The sequence below is a fragment of the Perca flavescens genome, chromosome 10 (assembly GCF_004354835.1).
Source record: "Perca flavescens isolate YP-PL-M2 chromosome 10, PFLA_1.0, whole genome shotgun sequence".
Taxonomy (NCBI): domain Eukaryota; kingdom Metazoa; phylum Chordata; class Actinopteri; order Perciformes; family Percidae; genus Perca; species Perca flavescens.
This window is the reverse complement of record NC_041340.1, coordinates 32,412,102-32,431,467: the sequence shown is the minus strand read 5'-3', so window position 1 is coordinate 32,431,467 and position 19,366 is coordinate 32,412,102. Positions and strand designations below refer to the sequence as shown.

The following is a 19,366-nucleotide window of genomic DNA, read 5'->3' as shown; positions in this document are numbered from 1 at the left end:
CTGTCGGCAATATACTGACCATTTTATTTACTACGAAAACAGCACACTGCCGTCGACATAGCCCCCGATGCTAACGTTAGCAAAAGTTTGGTTCACTGCTAACCATAGTGAACAAACTGCAGCGCGATCACCTGGATACGGGATACAGGGGACTTTTACAAGGCGTCCTTAAAGTCTGTTCCCCTCCAGCTTTCTCCCAGCATGTAGATTGTGTTACTAGAGGGAACACCAAAAAAGCACACAGAACTGCACCTCTCCCTCACCTGGGCCAGTCAGATCACATCCAACTCCTGACCCAGCATAAATCCCAGTCAGAAGGACTATACAGCCAAGTAGAAGGACTATCAGAACCTAGTCTGACCCGGCCTTGTCCCAGCTCCAGGACTGCTTCCAATAAGGACATGGTTGTGTGCAATATGTTACAGAACAGAGCCCTTTGTTTATTGTTATGATTTCATCTTGCTTGTACATTTTCCCAAGAGAACCACTGAAATAGCCTCCGAACAGGGCTCCTTTTAACTTCTAGAAGGATTTCAAAAATATCATCTGAATATCGAAAAAAAATATCGAGATATTCATTTTTGTCAATATCTCCCACCCCTAGTCATTCCGTTCATACAACGCTCCTTATCCTCCATGAGCCAATCAGAGTTGTTCCCTGCACCGTGCAGCTTAGTTTCTAGATGTAGACAGTCACAGAGGACAGAGTAACGTGAGGAAAATTCCACAACAGGTAGCAGTCGGTCATCATAAGCCGGTCACAATGTTTACCGGTTTACCAGTAAATGCAACATTTTGTCCCGTCTGTTTTGTTTTTCAGACAACAGCAGTGACCATAGTGCTAGTTTGTGTCTTTTAGCTCATAGCTTTAGCAGCAGACTGTTGGACGCCCCGCTGTTGGAATCCTCTACAGTACAGTCACACTTTTACACCGTTTAGCTGTCAGCATTTTAGCCGTGCTTAATCCAGTTACTACTGTAGCTAACGGTAGGCTAACGTTACCTGCTGCGTAACGTGTTATTAGTGTTTACTAGCGTGACATGCAGTGATGTTTATGTTGCCTCTAACGTGGGTTTCGGAGCATCAGAGCGCAACGCAGACATGTAAGTTGCAGTGTAATGAGCCACCGAAATCCGCGTTGCTATTTTGTCGGTAGATACTAGGCACCACATGCGCCGTTAACGTGAACAGAAAATTGCGTTGCCTGTATCTTTCATGGCAAACGTGCATGTGTGGAAAGCGGTCGCACAACAGCTGAAATGGCGTACTACTTCACAGTATCCTTCAATAAAAGGAGGAATGTAGCACAATATGGATGTATTAGCAGGAATGTAGCACAATATGGATGTAAAAGCAGTTATAAATACCCTATGTGACAATAAAATGTGTTTTGGTTAAAAACAACAAATAATCATGATAATTAATCGTGATCTCAATATTGATCCAAAAAATCGTGATTATCATTTTGGCCATAATCGTGCAGCCCTATTATTTTCCCTAGAATCAATATTTTTTTCCACCATGAATATTTTCTGTTTATACGTCGTATCGATTTCCAAAACAGAGTGATGGCAGAAAACACATGTTATGTACTTCTTTACAAAGGAAATAAATGAGACTGACGTGCATTCTTCTTAGAAAACAATTAGTTTTTAGAAATGCCTCATGATATATTGTCTCTAGAAGTGTATTAAACTTTTTTTTTGTTAAGGAAGGGAAAGAAAATCGCAATACTCAATACTATCCAATCACAACACTTCTAGAATCGCAATGAATGAAAATCTCAATACAAATCGAATCAGCACCCATGTATCGTGAAAAAAAAAAAAAATCTACAAAAGCATATCGTCTCGGCCCTATTATTCAGGAGTTACATTCATACGTTGTACATGAAAAAACAAGGATGACTGAAAACGCACCTCTTCTTGTTCCTATGCTGTTCGGCTATCTGCTCTTGCAGGTCCTGTCTGTAGCGCTCCTTCCTCCTCCGTAAGGCATCTGCTGTATCCGCTGTTCCTGAAAACATGGAATACCAAATAACGGAGAATAGTGCAAGTCTGTTTGGTAGTACATCATTACAGAAAACTGATCTTAAAAATACTTTACCAACCAATAACTCTGGTATGAACTGTCCTTTCAGAATTTACAACACTAATTTCTTATAAGTAAATGTTCATTAAACCTTGGATTGTTAAAACAAACCGCACAGTTGGACAAAACAACTGACCAGAGCCAACATCTGGCTAAGGGACTACAGTTGAGAATTAGCCGGCTGGCTAACAATGGCACATTTACAGAAATGTTGATTAATGTGCGTTGTCATTATAAATAAAAAATGTAAAAAAAAAAAATAAAGATGAAAGTCCTTTTACCTATTAAAAGGCCAGTGGCAAACTCTGCATCCTCATTTCTGGTCAGTTCTCTCAATCCCCTGTCTACAAGATTCTCCCTCTTCTCCCTGTGAAAAGCCAAATTAAAAGATGGACAGAAAATGATAAATAAGGACAAACAACAAGTCAGCTATTTTATAACCTGCATATTGAACATACATATACATTAATAAACGTACCTGCCAAAAGTCCTATTGGATGGTCTATTCTCATAATTGGCCTCAGCCCCTATATGTCTGGGTCTTCTTCCTTCCATCAGCTCCAGCTCCTGCTCATCCTCCTCTGAGTCCTGGTCCACTAGTTTCCCCAGCCGGTCCCAATGCCTGGGGAGGACTGACGACAGCTCCTCGTCCTCCTCGGGGCGGAGGGTCTTCACCTCAGTGTGGCGTGAAGCCCTGTGCAACCCCCTGCTCTCCTCTGTCAGAGTGGCGGCATCCCTCCGTGAGGGGGGGCGCCGTTTGGGAAAATCTCCTGCCTGGTTTTCAAGCAGGTGTTGCTGAAGGAAATGCAATTGTAGGAGCAAATTGTTACCAGCTATCAATAGGTCCTCATTGATCATAGGGCTGTGCAATTAATAGAATTTTAGTTGCGAACGACAGGGCTGGGTATCGATAAAAAAAATATTCAATACCGGTACCAATACAGTGACTTTGATACCGGGTCCTTAACAATACTTTTTCCGATACAGAAATTACAACATAACATATTACGGCACAAATCTTTTTATTTATTATTCAGCTCCTACTACGTGAGCCGTCTCTATGTAACGTAGAGATTTTCCAGCCTGCCTCTACGATGTGTAAAGTTACACAGCCAATCAGCAGCTTCATTAGATCTTGGTAGAGGCATGCTGCATGCTTATTGGCCCACTGAAGCTGATGAGATTTACTCTTTTCATTAACGCCACCCGTGATGCTCCAAATGTATTCATTTAAGTTAATTTGAAACTGGATTTTATTTAATTATTAAAGATATAAAAAGTGCATATACAGTAACTGTGGGTGTCACAATATTTATTTATTTCAAACAATTGAAACTATCAATGTTTGAATTTGTACTACTACCACTTGGACTGGCAGAAGCTGGATTATTCAATGATTTATCCATTAATTTTAGCTATTATTTCAACCATTTATGTATTACTTTTAGCCAAATATTTCAACTTCTATGCTTGCTTTGTAACTAGTTTTCACTATGTGACACTTTGAGTCACATAGTGTTGAGGTGTTATAGCTGACTGATGTATTTTTGTAATGAAATTGTGAAATGAGTTGAGCTACTGCATTATCTTTCCATGTATCCATTGAAAACTGCAGAAGTACCCCACCTGGGGAGTACATGTACCCCTGGTTGGGAATCAATAAACTTTTTCTACAATGTACCTTGACTGCCTTATGGGAAATAAACACAGGCCCTTTGGATCTTGTATTGAATCTTGAATGAAGGGGTATAGTTGGCACAAGGTTTCTGTTTCACCTACTCCTTTCAAATTACTCTTCCATAGATTTTGGCAGGTACCCAGTAATAGGGAGGACGTTCAGTTATTTTTGTTAATTAAAAAAAAAATTAGATAATAAAACATTAGATAATAAAACAGTCTTTACAAGAGTCTAAACAGGTTTATAGTGAAGTGTGTGATATCCCAGCAACAGAGTCAGAATTGTGTAAAAACATAATTAACCTGTCCAGTCAAAGACATGATTTTCCAATTACCTGACATCAACACAAGTCATTAATTACCTTGATAGATTTCCTGTTATTGAGGTGAACTAATGGTCCCAGCTCTGCATGGTCAAAGTGCTTTTTCTGTAACATAAAATGCTACTATTATGATTTCAACATTGTAATTTTACCCTTCCTACAACAGATTCAACAAAAAAAAAAAAAAAAAAACGTGTTGACCTGAGGATTAGGGCTGCACAATTGATCACATTTTTTTATCGAAATCGCAAAAAAGAACTGAAATATCCAAATCGCTAAATATGTGTCAAACCATTCTGAATGAAGTAGCGTGGTGCTGCAGAGACATCGTATCCTACACATCCTGTCCTACAGACTAAAGAAAACATATTTGTTTGGTACAGATCCTCGCAAAAAAAAAAAAAAAAAAAAAAAAAAAAAAAAAAAAAGAAATCACACTGTAATCATTTCAATTTTTTAAATTTGAATATTTTTCAATGAAAATGAGAATAAGGATACACAAATGATTATTCCCTCAAATATCATGAATCATATCGGAATCGCAATAGCAGTCGAAATAGTCGAGACATTTTCCTCATATCGTGCAGCCCTACTGAGGATCAAGCTAACGCTGAAATCTAAAGCTAAAAAAATACTGGATCCTCTACCCACCTGTTTATATTAATATAAACAAGGAAGTTTACATTGCAATTTTTTATATTTAACTTGAGCACATTCAGTATACCAGGTTAATAGTAAATATAGTGTGTTTCTATACTGTATTTTTATTACTTATTATAACACTTTGTGATTAACAGCATATCCAGAACAGGGAGAGGAGTTGATGCCAGGATTCCATATGAAATTACATCATGCAGTAGATGCCCACTTGAAGTCAAATGCCTGGTAACACAACTTGGTCCTGTGATATTTCCAGACTGTAAACACTGCTGAGGATACCTGAACACTGCAGGGATCATGGGATACTGAGAGCTGCAGAGCATACACCCACTGTGTCCTAAAATACTGAAAAAAAGTTTCTGCATTTCATGGACTCATTTGGAGGGATCACATAGGGCTGGGCAATATATCGATATTATATCGATATCGTGATATGAGACTAGATAGTGTCTTAGATTTTGGATATCGTAATATCGTGATATGACGTAAGTGTTGTCTTTTCTTGGTTTTAAAGGCTGCATTACATTAAAGGGATGTACTTTTCTTAACTTACCAGACTGTTGTAGCTCTGTTTTGTTATTTGCCTTTACCCACTTAGACATTATGGCCACATTACTGATGCTTATTTATCTAAAATCTAAGTGTGAAGATCTTTTGTTAAAGCACCAATTGTCAACCCTAGAATATTGCCGCAATATCGATATCGAGGTATTTGGTCAAGAGTATCGTGATATCTGATTTTCGGCATATCGCCCAGCCCTAGGATCACATCATGTTTTCGATGTCTGATTGGCTCCCCTCAAGGCGCAGACTCTGCTGTCAAGGCTGTAAGACCCAGGAGGAAGGTGACCTTTGTCCCCAGGGCTGTCCAGCTCCTAAACTCCCAGCCAATTATTGCTAAACGTGCACTTCCCCATAGCTGAAGAATGAAATCAGTGGCACAATCCGAAAGAGACTTGCGCCAATAACACAAAATGTGATTGGCTGCAATATAAGTTGCATGTTTGTCTCATTTGTAGTTGTAATATAGTGAGTAAATATTTGGACTAGCAAAAGAAAGAACTACAACACCCCAGAATAAAAAAAAAACATTACAAAGCGCTGCCAGAGAATTTCAATGAGCATTAGATTAGTATTATTAGAGTAGAGTGCTACATGGATGTAGGAAAATAAAGACCTGTAAAGACCTAGAATACAATACTTCAGCGAATTTTAAACTTTTTAAAGGCCTTAAAAATTTGATTTTGAAATGTAAGACTTTTTAAGAGGCAGAAAGACTAGTGTTAGGGACGTGTCTGTATGAGTTCCCTACGGTTCTTTAGGTACTATACCCAAAGTGTATGATGGAAACGCAGCTTTGTAGTAAAATTTAGCTCAATTTCAAACTAGAACATATTAGAAAATATTGACAGATGTAGAACAAAGCCTGAACTGAGCTTCCAGCTTGTCTGCAACAGCCAACCACACACACATGAGTAAACAGGTTAAGTGTGTAACAGTCACCTGAGCCATGTAGCGCCTGTAGTCCATCCGGAGCTCGTGCTGTAGTCTCTGTTTCTTCCTCTCGTACTCGACACCGAGCGGTAGACCCACAGTGCAACTCTCCTCTGACAAAACACATCCATTTATTTTTAATAGAATCACGAGGGGGGGGGGGGGGTGGGGAGAGTTTTGTGCCAAACCAAGACAACTGCCACTTTAAAAAGAAACAACATATCTACTACAAACATAGCTCACATGACAACAAGACACATTGTGGGGTACTATTAACGATAGACTATTAGGAGATCGCTATTTGCTCATTTTCTTTTTTGAAAATAATCATCAAGAGTTTAAAGGAGGGGAAAGTGGTTATGAACTGTACCTTTGCCCTGAGCTATAGACTTGGGAGGGATGTTCTCCTTAACGGTGGACCCATAGGCTCTGTGGGGTTTTGCCTGTCAGTCAAAAATTGAGGATTAGATTAGATTCAACTTTATTGTCATTGTGCAAGTACAAAGACAACGAAATGCTAGGGCTGCCACCTCTTAGTCGATTAGTCGACTAATCGGTCGTTTTGGTCTTAGTCGACTAAGATTTCTTTAGTCGATTAGTCATTTTTTATGCTTATTCATGTTTAATTACTCATTTCCAAGAAACTTATGAGCACATTTATGGTAAACACAAGATTTAAAGTGGTGCTTTTGCAGGATTCATTGTGGAGAAACTCAGTTTTACAGATGGTTAATTAACTACATTTATATTGTGCTTTTCTAGTCTTAACCACCTCTCAAAGCGCACAGCTCTGTCAATTAAATCAACTAATCGATTAGTCGACAAAATTGTATAAGTGTTAGTCGACTAAGAATTTCTTTAGTCGAGGACAGCCCTACGAAATGCAGTTTGCGTCCAACCAGAAAAGTGCAATGTGATATACAAAGTATAGACACAACAAGAAATATAGTGCAGTGTAGACAGTAGTGTACAGCTGGTTTACAGAAGGTGGTTTAGAGTAATATAAATTAAATATAAATATGTGCAGTGTATTAACAGTAGGGTTGGGCATCGAGAACCAATTCCTACTTGGAATCATTTCAAAAATTACGATTCCATCAGAATCGTTTCTTTATTGGAATTGTTTGGAGGATTTGGTTTCCAATCTGATCACGGGTTCAAAATTGAACATGCGCAAGTTTTGGTTTCCGTAGCAGCCAGGCGCTTGTTGTGTTGCAGCCATGGAGCACAGTAAGCGGTGCTCTAGTGTGGCTTTATTTTACATTGAAAAAGCCCTGTCAAAGTGCAACCCACCTTGGAATCAAAATTAAACTTTCCTCTTATTTGTGAAATAAGCATGTGACCCGTTTCAACTACTTCATATAAAATAAGTGGTTATTTATCAAAGACTAGTTTAGAATTCATAACCTAAGCCATCATTCCAACACACCTTTATTTCCATGTAAGGAGGGTCTTGTTCTAAACTGGCTATATCCTCAGCCATTCGTGCCTTCCGCTCCCTGATGAAGTTCTCCAGCTCGTCATCCATCTCCTTTTGGCAAAGTCATACAACCCAACTGAGAACAAAAAAAAAAAGCAGCGTTTGGCATAAAATATAACAGCATCGCATAAAACCCAGAAAAATGACAAAAACTCAAAATTGATACTTTTAATTAGTGCAGATTAGAACTAATATTGAATAGTATGGCTGGGCAATACATCAATATTATATTGTGATATGAGACTAGATATTGGCTTAGATTTTGGATATCGTAAAATCGTGATATTACGATATCGTGAAGTGTTGTCTTTTCCTGGTTTTTAAGGCTGCATTACAGTAAAGTGACGTACTTTTCTGAACTTACCAGACTGTTCTAGCTGTTCCATTATTTGCGTTTTACCCACTTAGACATTATGTCAACATTACTGATGATTATTTATCTAAAATCTAAATGTGTGAAGACATTTTGTTAAAGCACCAATTTTCAACCCTGAAACATTGCCGCAAAATGGTCAAGAATATCGGGATATCGGATTTTCTCCCTGTCGTCCAGCCCTATTTAATAGGCCTAACAACCATTTGAAAAGGGGGTTTTAACTATGTGCTATGAAGGACCAAATGTATACAGGGTTCAAATCCAAAAGACTACAGCAGATGATTGAACTACTTTATATTAGTTTTCTAGCTAGTTCTCCTCTCTCTAATGCAGGGGTCACCAACACGGTGCCCACGGGCACCAGGTAGCCCCCAAGTACCACATGAGCAGCCCTCAGGCCTGTTATAAAAATGAAAACTGAACATTGATATTATCAGTTTCCCACCTTGTTAAGTCATTGTTGATAATTATTGTGAGAAATCATTAACAGGATCAGTGTCTTCACATAGATGAGGCTCAGATAAAAGGCAAACTGAGCAAATTTGTTATTTCAGAAGAGTATATCAAACTGTTAGCCCTTCGTATGACTCAATACCCAGCTCTCAGTTTCAAAAAGGTTGGTGACCCCTGCTCTAATGAGTGCTAATCAATTCAATCACCTGCAAACTGGAAAGAAAAATTATCCATTTTGTACTGCTGTGAGGCACTTTGCAGTTCACTTTACTGGTGCATTATCTGTGGAGCTGTGGAAATCCAAGGAAAGTCCGTTTTGGGCCTTTCAACGCTTTCAACACTGTTTTATGTGCCATTAAAGTTTGTTTTTAGTGGGCAAAATAGTAGTCACATGCACCTGAAGAGCAAGTCGTTAACATTACTGTCTCTTTAATTTTCCGTTGTCAGGCAACCCCAATGAACACGATAGCGTCATATTCCCATAGAACATATAACATTAACCCTCTTAACGGTATTAGCTTAGCGGCTATCGTCATAACCACAACTATACAATTATTATTAGTATAAAAAGACTAACGTTGATACGTTTCCCACGTTGTACGGAATAATGGTTATTTTGTTAGCTTAAAGTAAACTATAACCTTATCTTACGTTAGTTAGCTTGTTGGCTTGAACCAATGGAAAGGCAAACCCAAAGTAAAGCCAATTAGAACGACGCAAAAATTAGGAAAGCTAACCTCAGCTAATGACTAACGTTAGCTCCTCGCCCAGCTAGCGTTAGCTTTTCTAAGGTAAATGTTATTCTCGTTAGTACTAAACAAAACCTACCATTGAACGATGTTTGAATATGTCTTTACCGCCGGATAAGGCAATGTTTGCTAGCTGGCAAATGTTGGCGGCGCCTTGGTCGTCTGCTTTGAGCCCAACATCACAAGCAAGTTTCTCACAATGTTGCACTAACGTTACTTCCGGTTTTTAAAATTTCAAAGTAAAACCCCATGTGAGAAATCCAGCTGCACCCTTTTATATATGTCAATGGCTGCACCGTCCCCTTGGGCCCACCATTGATATTGTTATATCGCAGCTGGTTATGCGTTTTTCATGTTTTTTTTGTTTGTTTGCTTTTGTCTTTGTTTTCTTTCTTACATTTGACACTAGCGATTTTACTGTATATTGACAAACTATTGTTGCTTTCATGTTTTCTTTTTAAATGTATATATATATTAGTTCACTCAGTGAATTGTATGTATGTATATTCTTATCACATTATTATCCTTGGTGCTTTGGCAATATTGTTATTTCTGACATGCATGCCAATAAAGCAATTTGAATTGGAATTGACTTGACTTGACTTGACTTGATCGAGAGAGAGAGAGAGAGAGAGAGAGAGAGAGAGAGAGAGAGAGAGAGAGAGAGCAGTATAGAATATATGTGACACCTACTGTATTTATTTAATATGTGATATGCACTATATATGTATTTTCTGTAAACTGCATATATATATATATATATATATATATATATATATATATAGATAAAAAATAAATAAAAATAAAAACATGCACCCAGAAAAAAATGACACTTTCTCTTAAGGAAGAAAAAGGACAGGTGCTCAAGCCCCTTTTGATGTGTCCCTCTATGTGTGCACGTGCCTGTTACCTGGACATATTGGTTACTTTGTTTTTTTACCTGTTCACTGTTTCTCTCGTCTGTCGGCCTTCATTTTGGCCGACCCTGACTTGCTGGGTCGGAGAGTGGGCAGTTGGACTCGGAAATGTGCTGACCCGGAAATAACAAGCGGGATGAGTGAGATGAGCGACAAACGGCTCTCAAAATCTGACGAAAATCTTTTAAACTGACCTCTGTCGATCTGAAAGGAAGACAGATTCAGCAACCGTGTGGCCTATTTCTGGCTTAAAATGTTTTCAGAAACACGTTTCACTGAATTATTTTCGTAAAATACGAGATTTTATTTCGAACAAGCCGCCATTGCTATCGGCTGGAGAAAGCCAGACCCACGTGGCGCGTTGTCATTTCCGGTTGTAATTTTTTGTATTACGCCTCGCGCACGCGCAGAACGTACGCTCAAGTGGAACGTTACAGGAACGTAGTTCTAGGAACAGTCCACTTCTAAACAGTTCTACTAACTACTCTCCCCCAAAACCAGCTTTTTCAATTTGCATTCACACTGGCCAAGTGGCCATAGGAACTGACCTTTTGTTATTATAACACAGCCGTCTAACCACCACTATGCGGAAAAGAGAAGGAACTGCTGCTGTGCAGTTTGGGGAAAAAACAAAAACTGTAAAAGGTCCCAGATGTTATGCATCTATCGTTTCATCCGAGTTTTCTGGAATTCAGGTATTTTACAATGTGTTGTAAATGATGATTGTGATTTATGTTTTTGGATCATAAATTGCATTTACACCTTCATTGTGACATGCACATGGGCAATATTGTGGCATGATACGATCATATGACAACCTACCTTATGATTCCATTCCCATCCCTATACATCAGTACTACTTTGCTAAAACTTTATGTCGCCCCATTGCTGTGTTTATTTCTTTGTGGTAAGTACAAATCTATATAGGCAAGGATGTCATTTTTCACTGGGGTATAGTTATTCTTTTTGACTCTAATATGGTTCCATTCTAAAGCATTTAACCCACTGATACACTTCTCGTGCGATTGAAATGTCCTACCTGGCGGAATAGACAACCAAAACAGGTCACACGAGCAGCTCACTTGCATTTAGCAAAATTACACCACTATTTGAAAGTTAGAAATGATCTGCCGCAGATCTTTAGTTGCTTAATGTGTTGTTGTGGTTAATGGAATTTTTGCCAGCAATGTTGTTCTGTAAAGCCCAGTCTTTGACGACACATTTTATGCTCTCACTTTGAAGGCAAGGTGATACACTTCCTGTCTTTACTTCCTCTAACTTGACATGTTGTGGCTCAGCTGTGTGGCATTTCAGCTCAGTTTACTGAGAGCTGGACCAATGCTCACGCCCACTCCCCCCAGACCCCATCCACTTTTGGGGAACACATGTTGCATTCATGTCCTTTGAACAAACTGTCAAAGCCTTTTGCAAATACACTATTCTGGGGTGTGTGTGTGTGTGTGTGTGTGTGTATATATACACACACACACACACACACACACACACACATATATATATATATATATATATATATATATATATATACATATATACATACATATATATATACATACATATATATATATATATATATATATATATATATATATATATATATATATATATATATATATATATATATATATATATATGCACAAACATGCCAAAAGTTTGGACACACCTTCTCATTCAATTTTTAATTTATTTTCATGACTATTTACATTGTAGATTCTCACTGAAGGCATCAAAACTATGAATGAACACATGGAATTATGTACTTAACAAAAAAGTGTGAAATAACTGAAAACATGTCTTATATTTTAGATTCTAAGTAGCCACCCTTTGCTTTTTTTTTTTATTAATAAGGGAAAAAATTCCACTAATTAACCCTGACAAAGCACACCTGTGAAGTGAAAACCATTTCAGGTGACTACCTCATGAAGCTCATTGAGAGAACACCAAGGGTTTGCAGAGTTATCAAAAAAGCAAAGGGCGGCTACTTTGAGGACATGTTTTCAGTTATTTCACACTTTTTTGTTAAGTACATAATTCCAAATGTGTTCATTCATAGTTTTGATGCCTTCAGTGAGAATCTACAATGTGAATGAGAAGGTACAGTGAGGAAAATAAGTATTTGAACACCCTGCTATTTTGCAAGTTCTCCCACTTAGAAATCATGGAGGGGTCTGAAATTGTCATCGTAGGTGCATGTCCACTGTGAGAGACATAATCTACAAAAAAAGATAAATCCAGAAATCACAATATATGATTTTTTAACTATTTATTTGTATGATACAGCTGCAAATAAGTATTTGAACACCTGAGAAAATCAATGTTAATATTTGGTACAGTAGCCTTTGTTTGCAAGTACAGAGATCAAACGTTTCCTGTTTTTTTTCACCAGGTTTGCACACACTGCAGGAGGGATTTTGGCCCACTCCTCCACACAGATCTTCTCTAGATCAGTCAGGTTTCTGGGCTGTCGCTGAGAAACACAGAGTTTGAGCTCCCTCCAAAGATTCTCTATTGGGTTTAGGTCTGGAGACTGGCTAGGCCACGCCAGAACCTTGATATGCTTCTTACAGAGCCACTCCTTGGTTATCCTGGCTGTGTGCTTCGGGTCATTGTCATGTTAGAAGACCCAGCCTCGACCCTTCTTCAATGCTCTAACTGAGGGAAGGAGGTTGTTCCCCAAAATCTCGCAATACATGGCCCCGGTCATCCTCTCCTTAATACAGTGCAGTCGCCCTGCCCCATGTGTAGAAAAACACCCCCAAAGCATGATGCTCCCACCCCCATGCTTCACAGTAGGGATGGTACTCATCATTCTTCTTCCTCCAAACACGGTTAGTGGAATTATGACCAAAAAGTTCTATTTTGGTCTCATCTGACCATATGACTCCTCTGGATCATCCAAATGGTCATTGGCAAACTTAAGACAGGCCTTGACGTGCTGGTTTAAGCAGGTGAACCTTCCGTGCCATGCATGATTTCAAACCATGACGTCTTAGTGTATTACCAACAGTAACCTTGGAAACGGTGGTCCCAGCTCTTTTCAGGTCATTGACCAGCTCCTCCCGTGTATTTCTGGGCTGATTTCTCACCTTTCTTAGGATCATTGAGACCCCACGAGGTGAGATCTTGCATGGAGCCCCAGTCCGAGGGAGATTGACAGTCATGTTTAGCTTCTTCCATTTTCTAATGATTGCTCCAACAGTGGACCTTTTTTCACCAAGCTGTTTGGCAATTTCCCCGTAGCCCTTTCCAGCCTTGTGGAGGTGTACAATTTTGTTTCTAGTGTCTTTGGACAGCTCTTTGGTCTTGGCCATGTTAGTAGTTGGATTCTTACTGATTGTATGGGGTGGACAGGTGTCTTTATGCAGCTAACGACCTCAAACAGGTGCATCTAATTTAGGATAGTAAATGGAGTGGAGGTGGACATTTTAAAGGCAGACTAACAGGTCTTTGAGGGTCAGAATTCTAGCTGATAGACAGGTGTTCAAATACTTATTTGTAGCTGTATCATACAAATAAATAGTTAAAAAAATCATATATTGTGATTTCTGGATTTTTTTTTTAGATTATGTCTCTCACAGTGGACATGCACCTACGATGACAATTTCAGACCCCTCCATGATTTCTAAGTGGGAGAACTTGCAAAATAGCAGGGTGTTCAAATACTTACTTTCCTCACTGTATGTCCAAACTTTTGGCCTGTACTGTACATATTTATATATATACATATTTATATATATATATATATATATATATATACACCTGCCTTAACCCCTTTCAGATGCAGTTTTAAAAAATAGGGTCATGAATGAACACTTCATATCCACAAACAGTTGAAGACTTTAAGCAAGCACTACTTGTTTTAAATCATTTAAATTCAAACACTAATATCCCATGTTATATAAATGCAGCAGAATACCACTGAAAAAAGAGAGGGTTGAAAGGTTAAATGGCAGTATGGCCTTCACAGCTGCTCACTTTACTCATTTTCTTGTGCGTTAAATTGGTTAATTTATAACAATCTATCTTAATATCTGTACAAAAAACCTAGTTCTTACCATACACCTCTGCTGCAACTCAGACACGTCATCAGTTATGTGTTCTGGGTTCATTGGGTGTTTCGGGTCTCACAACATCATACACCCTCGCCCAGGCGATGAGCTTGTATGATCCACGGATTGGCCCGCTTGATCCACAGCCATCTTGACGCCGTTTCGGAAGCATCCGTGATGTTCTTGACGGCGTTCCTGATGTGCAGTCCCTTCACTCCAAGCATCTTGAGGGACCTGATGAGTGACTGGCCAACAAATCCTCTGCACCCGACCTTGATGAGATTGCACCGGGTCCTCCACCCCCTGCTTTGGCATTCGCCTGCCAGCTCCTCGTACTTGGCCCTCTTCCTGTCAAAAGTCTCCTCCATCCAGTCTTCCCAGGGAACAGTCAACTCCAGCAGGACCACTTGCCTTGTTGTTTCTGACACCAGGACATTGTCTGGCCTGAGCGTGGTCACTGCGATGTTTTCTGGGAATTTGAGCGGTCTCCCTATGTCGACCTTCAGCTGCCAGTCCTGTGCTGTTGCGAGCAGCACCCATGATTGATTCAGGCGCTCGTGTGGCTTCTCCCCGGGCTTTAACAAAGGCAGTGTTCTGTCTTGCTGGTTGCTGGTGTCTACTGCAAGCAATCCCAGTGCTGATGACCTCTGCAATGACCCTCAGCACTTGGTCATGGCGCCAACGGTAGCGCCCATCTCCCAGTGCTCTTGGGCAACAGCTCAAGATGTGCTCCAATGAACCTCCTCTCTGGCAGAGTGGGCACAGTGGTGTGTCTGCCAGGCCCCAGCGGAAGAGGTTGGATGGACTGTGGAGGACGTCATAGACAGACTGAACCAGGAATTTGATCCGGTGTGGCTCAAACTTCCACAATTCTGTCCACGATATATTCCAGTCTGCCGCCGGCTCCCATCGGGTCAATGCCCCCTGCTGCCGTGTCCCTAATGTCCTACTGCAGCGGGCTTCTTCCACCCCAGCTCGGACCTCATCTCGGATCAGCTTCCGCCTTTCTTTTCCCTGGGCCTTGTTGAAGCGAGGTCTTGGATTGCTCCCGAGTCCTGCCCGTCCAGATGCCACTGCCCCCACCAGCTCACTGTGTCGCAGCCGTGACTCAGCCTGGTCTACTGCCTCTTGGGCCTTCCACTTCCTGTCGGTTCTGACCTCTATTCCTGCCGAGGAGACCTTGAGGTCACTGGAATCTCTATACAGTAGCACCTCTCTTGCTCGGGTTACCATAAACTCTTCCATCAGACTGCTTAAGGACAGTTTCAGCTTGTTCTTCCTCCCGTACATGGCGATGTCACTGAGGCTTCGTGGTAGGCCTAGCCACTTCCGCAGGGAACAGCTGACTTTCTTCTCGAAGCATTCAACGGTGGTTATTGGCACGTCATAGACTATCAGTGGCCAGAGCAGTCGGGGCAGGATGCCATGCTGGTAGACCCAGGCTTTATATTTACCTGGCAGTCCTGACTTGTCCATGGCCGTCAGCTAGGTTCCCAATTTGGTTGGTGGTTGTCTGGAGTGCTGCAGTGTCCTTCAGGGTGCAGTTGTAGATCTTGCCCAGACTCTTGACTCTTCTCAAGCTGATGAAATGCAGATATTTTGGCTCCAGAGGTGACTCTCAAACTGAAAGAATTGTAATAGTCCAGTATGAGGTTCTTGATCTTGTCTGGAAAGTGGTGTCAGTCAAGTGAGGTTTCCACCAGCCTATGCGGGATTGACGAGATCCAGCCAGAGGACTGGCAGATCCCCTTTTGCACTCACGTGCCTCACGTAACAGTTGGGTGACAACTCCTGTATGCTCGACGCATCCTGGCATCTTTGGGACTCCCCCCTTCTGCACTGAGGTGTCAATGTACGTCTTCCTCAGACAGAACTCCGTCAGGCAAGAATACTAAAAAATATTTTGCCTTCGACACTGAGGAGCGAGATGACTCTGCTCGATGGTGCTTGAGCTCTCCCCCTTCGGAATCCAGACGCCCTCTGCGTGTCACCACTGCTGTGCCACCGTCCCCCTTCTCTAATGAACTTGAGTTTACATAACCTCTTCAAGAGTCTGGGGCACCTCTTATAGACAACGTACGGCACTCCACTCGGGCCTGATGCTGAGCTGGTTCTAGCAGCCTTGACGAATAATTTAAATAAATAATTTATTTTAATTCATGTATTTTTTTCCAAAAAGTGGGGGTAGTCTAAACTTGGGAGCGCAAAGTAGGGTCTTGTATTTTATTTCATTAATCACTTGTGGGATCCCTCAGTCGGAGCTGGTTAATGTGGGTCGGGAAAGGGAAGTTTGGGGTCCCCCGCTGGAGCTGCTCCCCCTGTGACCCGATAAGCGGATGGATGGATGGACTTGTAAGACTTGTAAAACCTAAAAAATAATCAAATATTCCCCCATTGTGGATTTATATTTTATTTAATGTATCACTTGTGAGTCTTCTGCTTCAGTGGAAAATCTGTGTCAATAATATTGCTATTTTATATTCACAAGATATTAATGGATATTTAATTCTAGCAAATCTTGTAGTTTCAAAGACCAAAAAAAAAAAACAGAAGACAAAAATGCCACATCCACTTTTTGTTTGCAGTTTATTGCTTATACAAACGCTCTCTAAACAATTTGTGGTAAAAATAAAATCTATCAATAATAATCATAAATAAAATCACAATGACTTTTACATGACATTATATTGCACAATTATAAGCCTTAACAAGAATCACAGAACACAAGTGTTGTTGCTCAGGTTGTGTGTAGGAGGAATGTTCCCAGCTCTGTGGGCAATGACACACTGGTTGCCTTCATAGGGTGACAGGAAATCTGAACTTCAACCGTCTTTGCTGCAAACAGCAAAGTTGTTTCCTTGCACAAATTGTTACTCTGCCTTGTAATGTATATACTGCCGTAATTTACACAGGAACTAAATATTTGTTGTGGTACAGATCTGATGTTTCAGTGCTATTGAAATAACAAAAACAAAAAAAAACTGTACACGTGAGTCACATAATGTCAAAAATACAATTTGTTCTGGTGTGAATGTGGACTTTCAGGTATAAATGTGATTCGTCTAGTTAGACGGCTGCCTAAATAGCAAAAAGTCAGGGTCCATGTGGATTTCTCCTTGTTCAGAACAGACAAGTTTAGATCTGTACCACAACAAAGTCAAACAGCAGCCCCTTTAAGTCTGGTCATAGCTCAGGTTTTCATCATTTCACAGCAATAGTTCTACCGACAGAATCAGCATGTCTCAGTTCTGACCAACGCAGCTGCTTTCTGTCTGAGGTCGAACCAAAAGGCCATCTCCCTAGCCTAGTGTGGCTTGGCAGTTTATGATTGGACAGCTACAGATAGGCCTGAAAGATCCAAAGACGCTGTGTGTGTGTGTGTGTGTGTGTGTGTGTGTGTGTGTGTGTGTGTGTGTGTGTGTGTGTGTGTGTGTGTGTGTGTGTGTGTGTGTGTGTGTGTGTTCAGATGTTGTCCACCTCCGCGCTGAGTTCAGGGCACACTTCCTTCAGTAGCATTTCCATCAACACCTGAGACAGTGAGACAAATGATTATGTTTGCGGCTGCAGTTACATTTTATATAATCAATTGTATGAAATCATGACATTTGTCTTGACATAATATGTATTATTCTTACATAGAGAAGATGTTTGTTGGCGTTGGCCTCCTGCAGGGCATTGAAGATCTTGATGATTCCGTAGCGGACATTCTGCTGGCCAACTAAATTTGCTAGTGCATCTGTTATAAAAGATTGAAACAAAGTAAAAGGGTCAGACATGTTCATAGGTTTAAGATCTACAGGGCATGTTTATGGCGTCAGGATTATGTCATATCTCGCGACCGCGATAAAACATGCTCCACGGGGCGCTTCTGGTAGATCACCTGGTAGAGCGTGGGCCCATATACAGAGGCTCAGTCTCTGCTGTAGCGGCCGCAGGCTCTGTTCTGACCTGCGGCCCTTTGATGCGTGTCATTCCCCCCTTTCTCTCTCCTCTTTCATGTCTAAGCTGTAATATCAAATAAAAGGCCTAAAATGCCACACACAAACAAATAATCTTTAAAAAAGCATGCTCCAAAGCAAAATTAATTATTTCACACGTGCAGATATTACTCTTCGCGCACCAATTCAACAACACAGTGATAGCTGCGAGTGTGAAACCAAAAACATTCAGAAAGGCGAAGAACGCCACCTGCGTGTATAAAACTAGGCAGTATAAAACTCGCAGCCAGCACATGCGTGAGAGCTTCTGCTTTACCGCTGGAGGGAAAAGCACGCTCTCGCGGGTTACTCCTCTCTCGAAATGGGATACCTCCTTGTGTGAATGAAACTGACTTTTGACACTTTGGGGGGGCGGAAACCAAGGGAGGGCTGGCCCTTTCATGGGCTTCTTAAAAGGTTAGCTTTCAATCAAGGTGAGCTAAGGAGGTCCGTGTGGGTAACATTGCCTTGAAAGTGCCCAATCATAATAGGGCCAGGGTCTCCCCTGGTTTCCGCCCCCAAAATGTCAGAGCGTGCATTTCCCTCCAGCGCTAATGAAGCCGCTCTGACACGTGTGCTGGCTGCTCTGTGCGCTCGCTAAATAGTTTTATACACGCAGGTGCCAATCTTTACCTCTCCGAAGCTGCCTCTACCTCACTGGGTTGTTGAATTGATGTGCGAAGAGTAGTCTGCGCGTGTGAAATGATAAAATGTGCTCATGAGCATGTTTTTACAGGTTTACCAAAATTTGTAAAGGTGCGACTAAGATTTTTCCTACGTCGCACCGGTGCACCTAACGTCGTTGCATCCACTGCTTCTCCACGAACGAAGCAATGTCGTTCATATCGATATGGTTCAATGTTGGGTTACATGACCCATTCCTTCTGTAAAGCCGTGCCGGTGTTTGGATCTCTCCTCCGAGCTGCCCCGCCCCCATTCACTCACACACGGCTCCCCTGCAACATGGAGAGACACCGCGCCGCCGGTCCAAACTGCTGACATTTGTCTACAGTTTTAATTGTTATTAACACAGCTGTATATTGTTAAGTATGAGAGGGAAACCTGTATTGGTATCAGTGTTTCCGTTGGTAACTCCGTTATT

General features: G+C 40.9%; 2 protein-coding genes and 1 pseudogene across 5 annotated transcripts in view; all 3 read right to left on the bottom strand.

The window, feature by feature from the left end:
- Nucleotides 1–9,537, bottom strand: part of LOC114563068 (centrosome and spindle pole associated protein 1) — a 33,946-nt gene extending 24,409 nt beyond the window's left edge. For all 3 annotated transcript variants that reach the window (XM_028589847.1, XM_028589849.1, XM_028589850.1), the window contains exons 1-8: nucleotides 9,383–9,537; nucleotides 7,675–7,801; nucleotides 6,616–6,688; nucleotides 6,255–6,358; nucleotides 4,131–4,196; nucleotides 2,570–2,886; nucleotides 2,373–2,458; nucleotides 1,920–2,016 (exon numbers count right to left, since the gene is read on the bottom strand). In XM_028589847.1, the coding sequence (XP_028445648.1) occupies nucleotides 1,920–2,016; nucleotides 2,373–2,458; nucleotides 2,570–2,886; nucleotides 4,131–4,196; nucleotides 6,255–6,358; nucleotides 6,616–6,688; nucleotides 7,675–7,773 (842 nt within the window). In that variant the 5' untranslated portion in view covers nucleotides 7,774–7,801; nucleotides 9,383–9,537. The remainder of the gene's footprint in view (nucleotides 1–1,919; nucleotides 2,017–2,372; nucleotides 2,459–2,569; nucleotides 2,887–4,130; nucleotides 4,197–6,254; nucleotides 6,359–6,615; nucleotides 6,689–7,674; nucleotides 7,802–9,382) is intronic.
- Nucleotides 9,538–14,370: 4,833 nt separating this feature from the next.
- On the bottom strand, nucleotides 14,371–17,582 carry LOC114562460 (uncharacterized; annotated as a pseudogene).
- snx25 (sorting nexin 25) overlaps nucleotides 16,857–19,366 on the bottom strand; it is a 29,884-nt gene continuing 27,374 nt past the window's right edge. Inside the window, exons 21-23 of one of the 2 annotated variants that reach the window (XM_028589990.1) lie at nucleotides 17,923–18,023; nucleotides 17,750–17,815; nucleotides 16,857–17,687 (exon numbers count right to left, since the gene is read on the bottom strand). In XM_028589990.1, coding sequence (XP_028445791.1) covers nucleotides 17,750–17,815; nucleotides 17,923–18,023 — 167 coding nt within the window. In that variant the 3' untranslated portion in view covers nucleotides 16,857–17,687. Of the gene's footprint in view, nucleotides 17,816–17,922; nucleotides 18,024–19,366 lie in introns of both variants that reach the window. The other variant, XM_028589989.1, reaches the window with a different exon arrangement.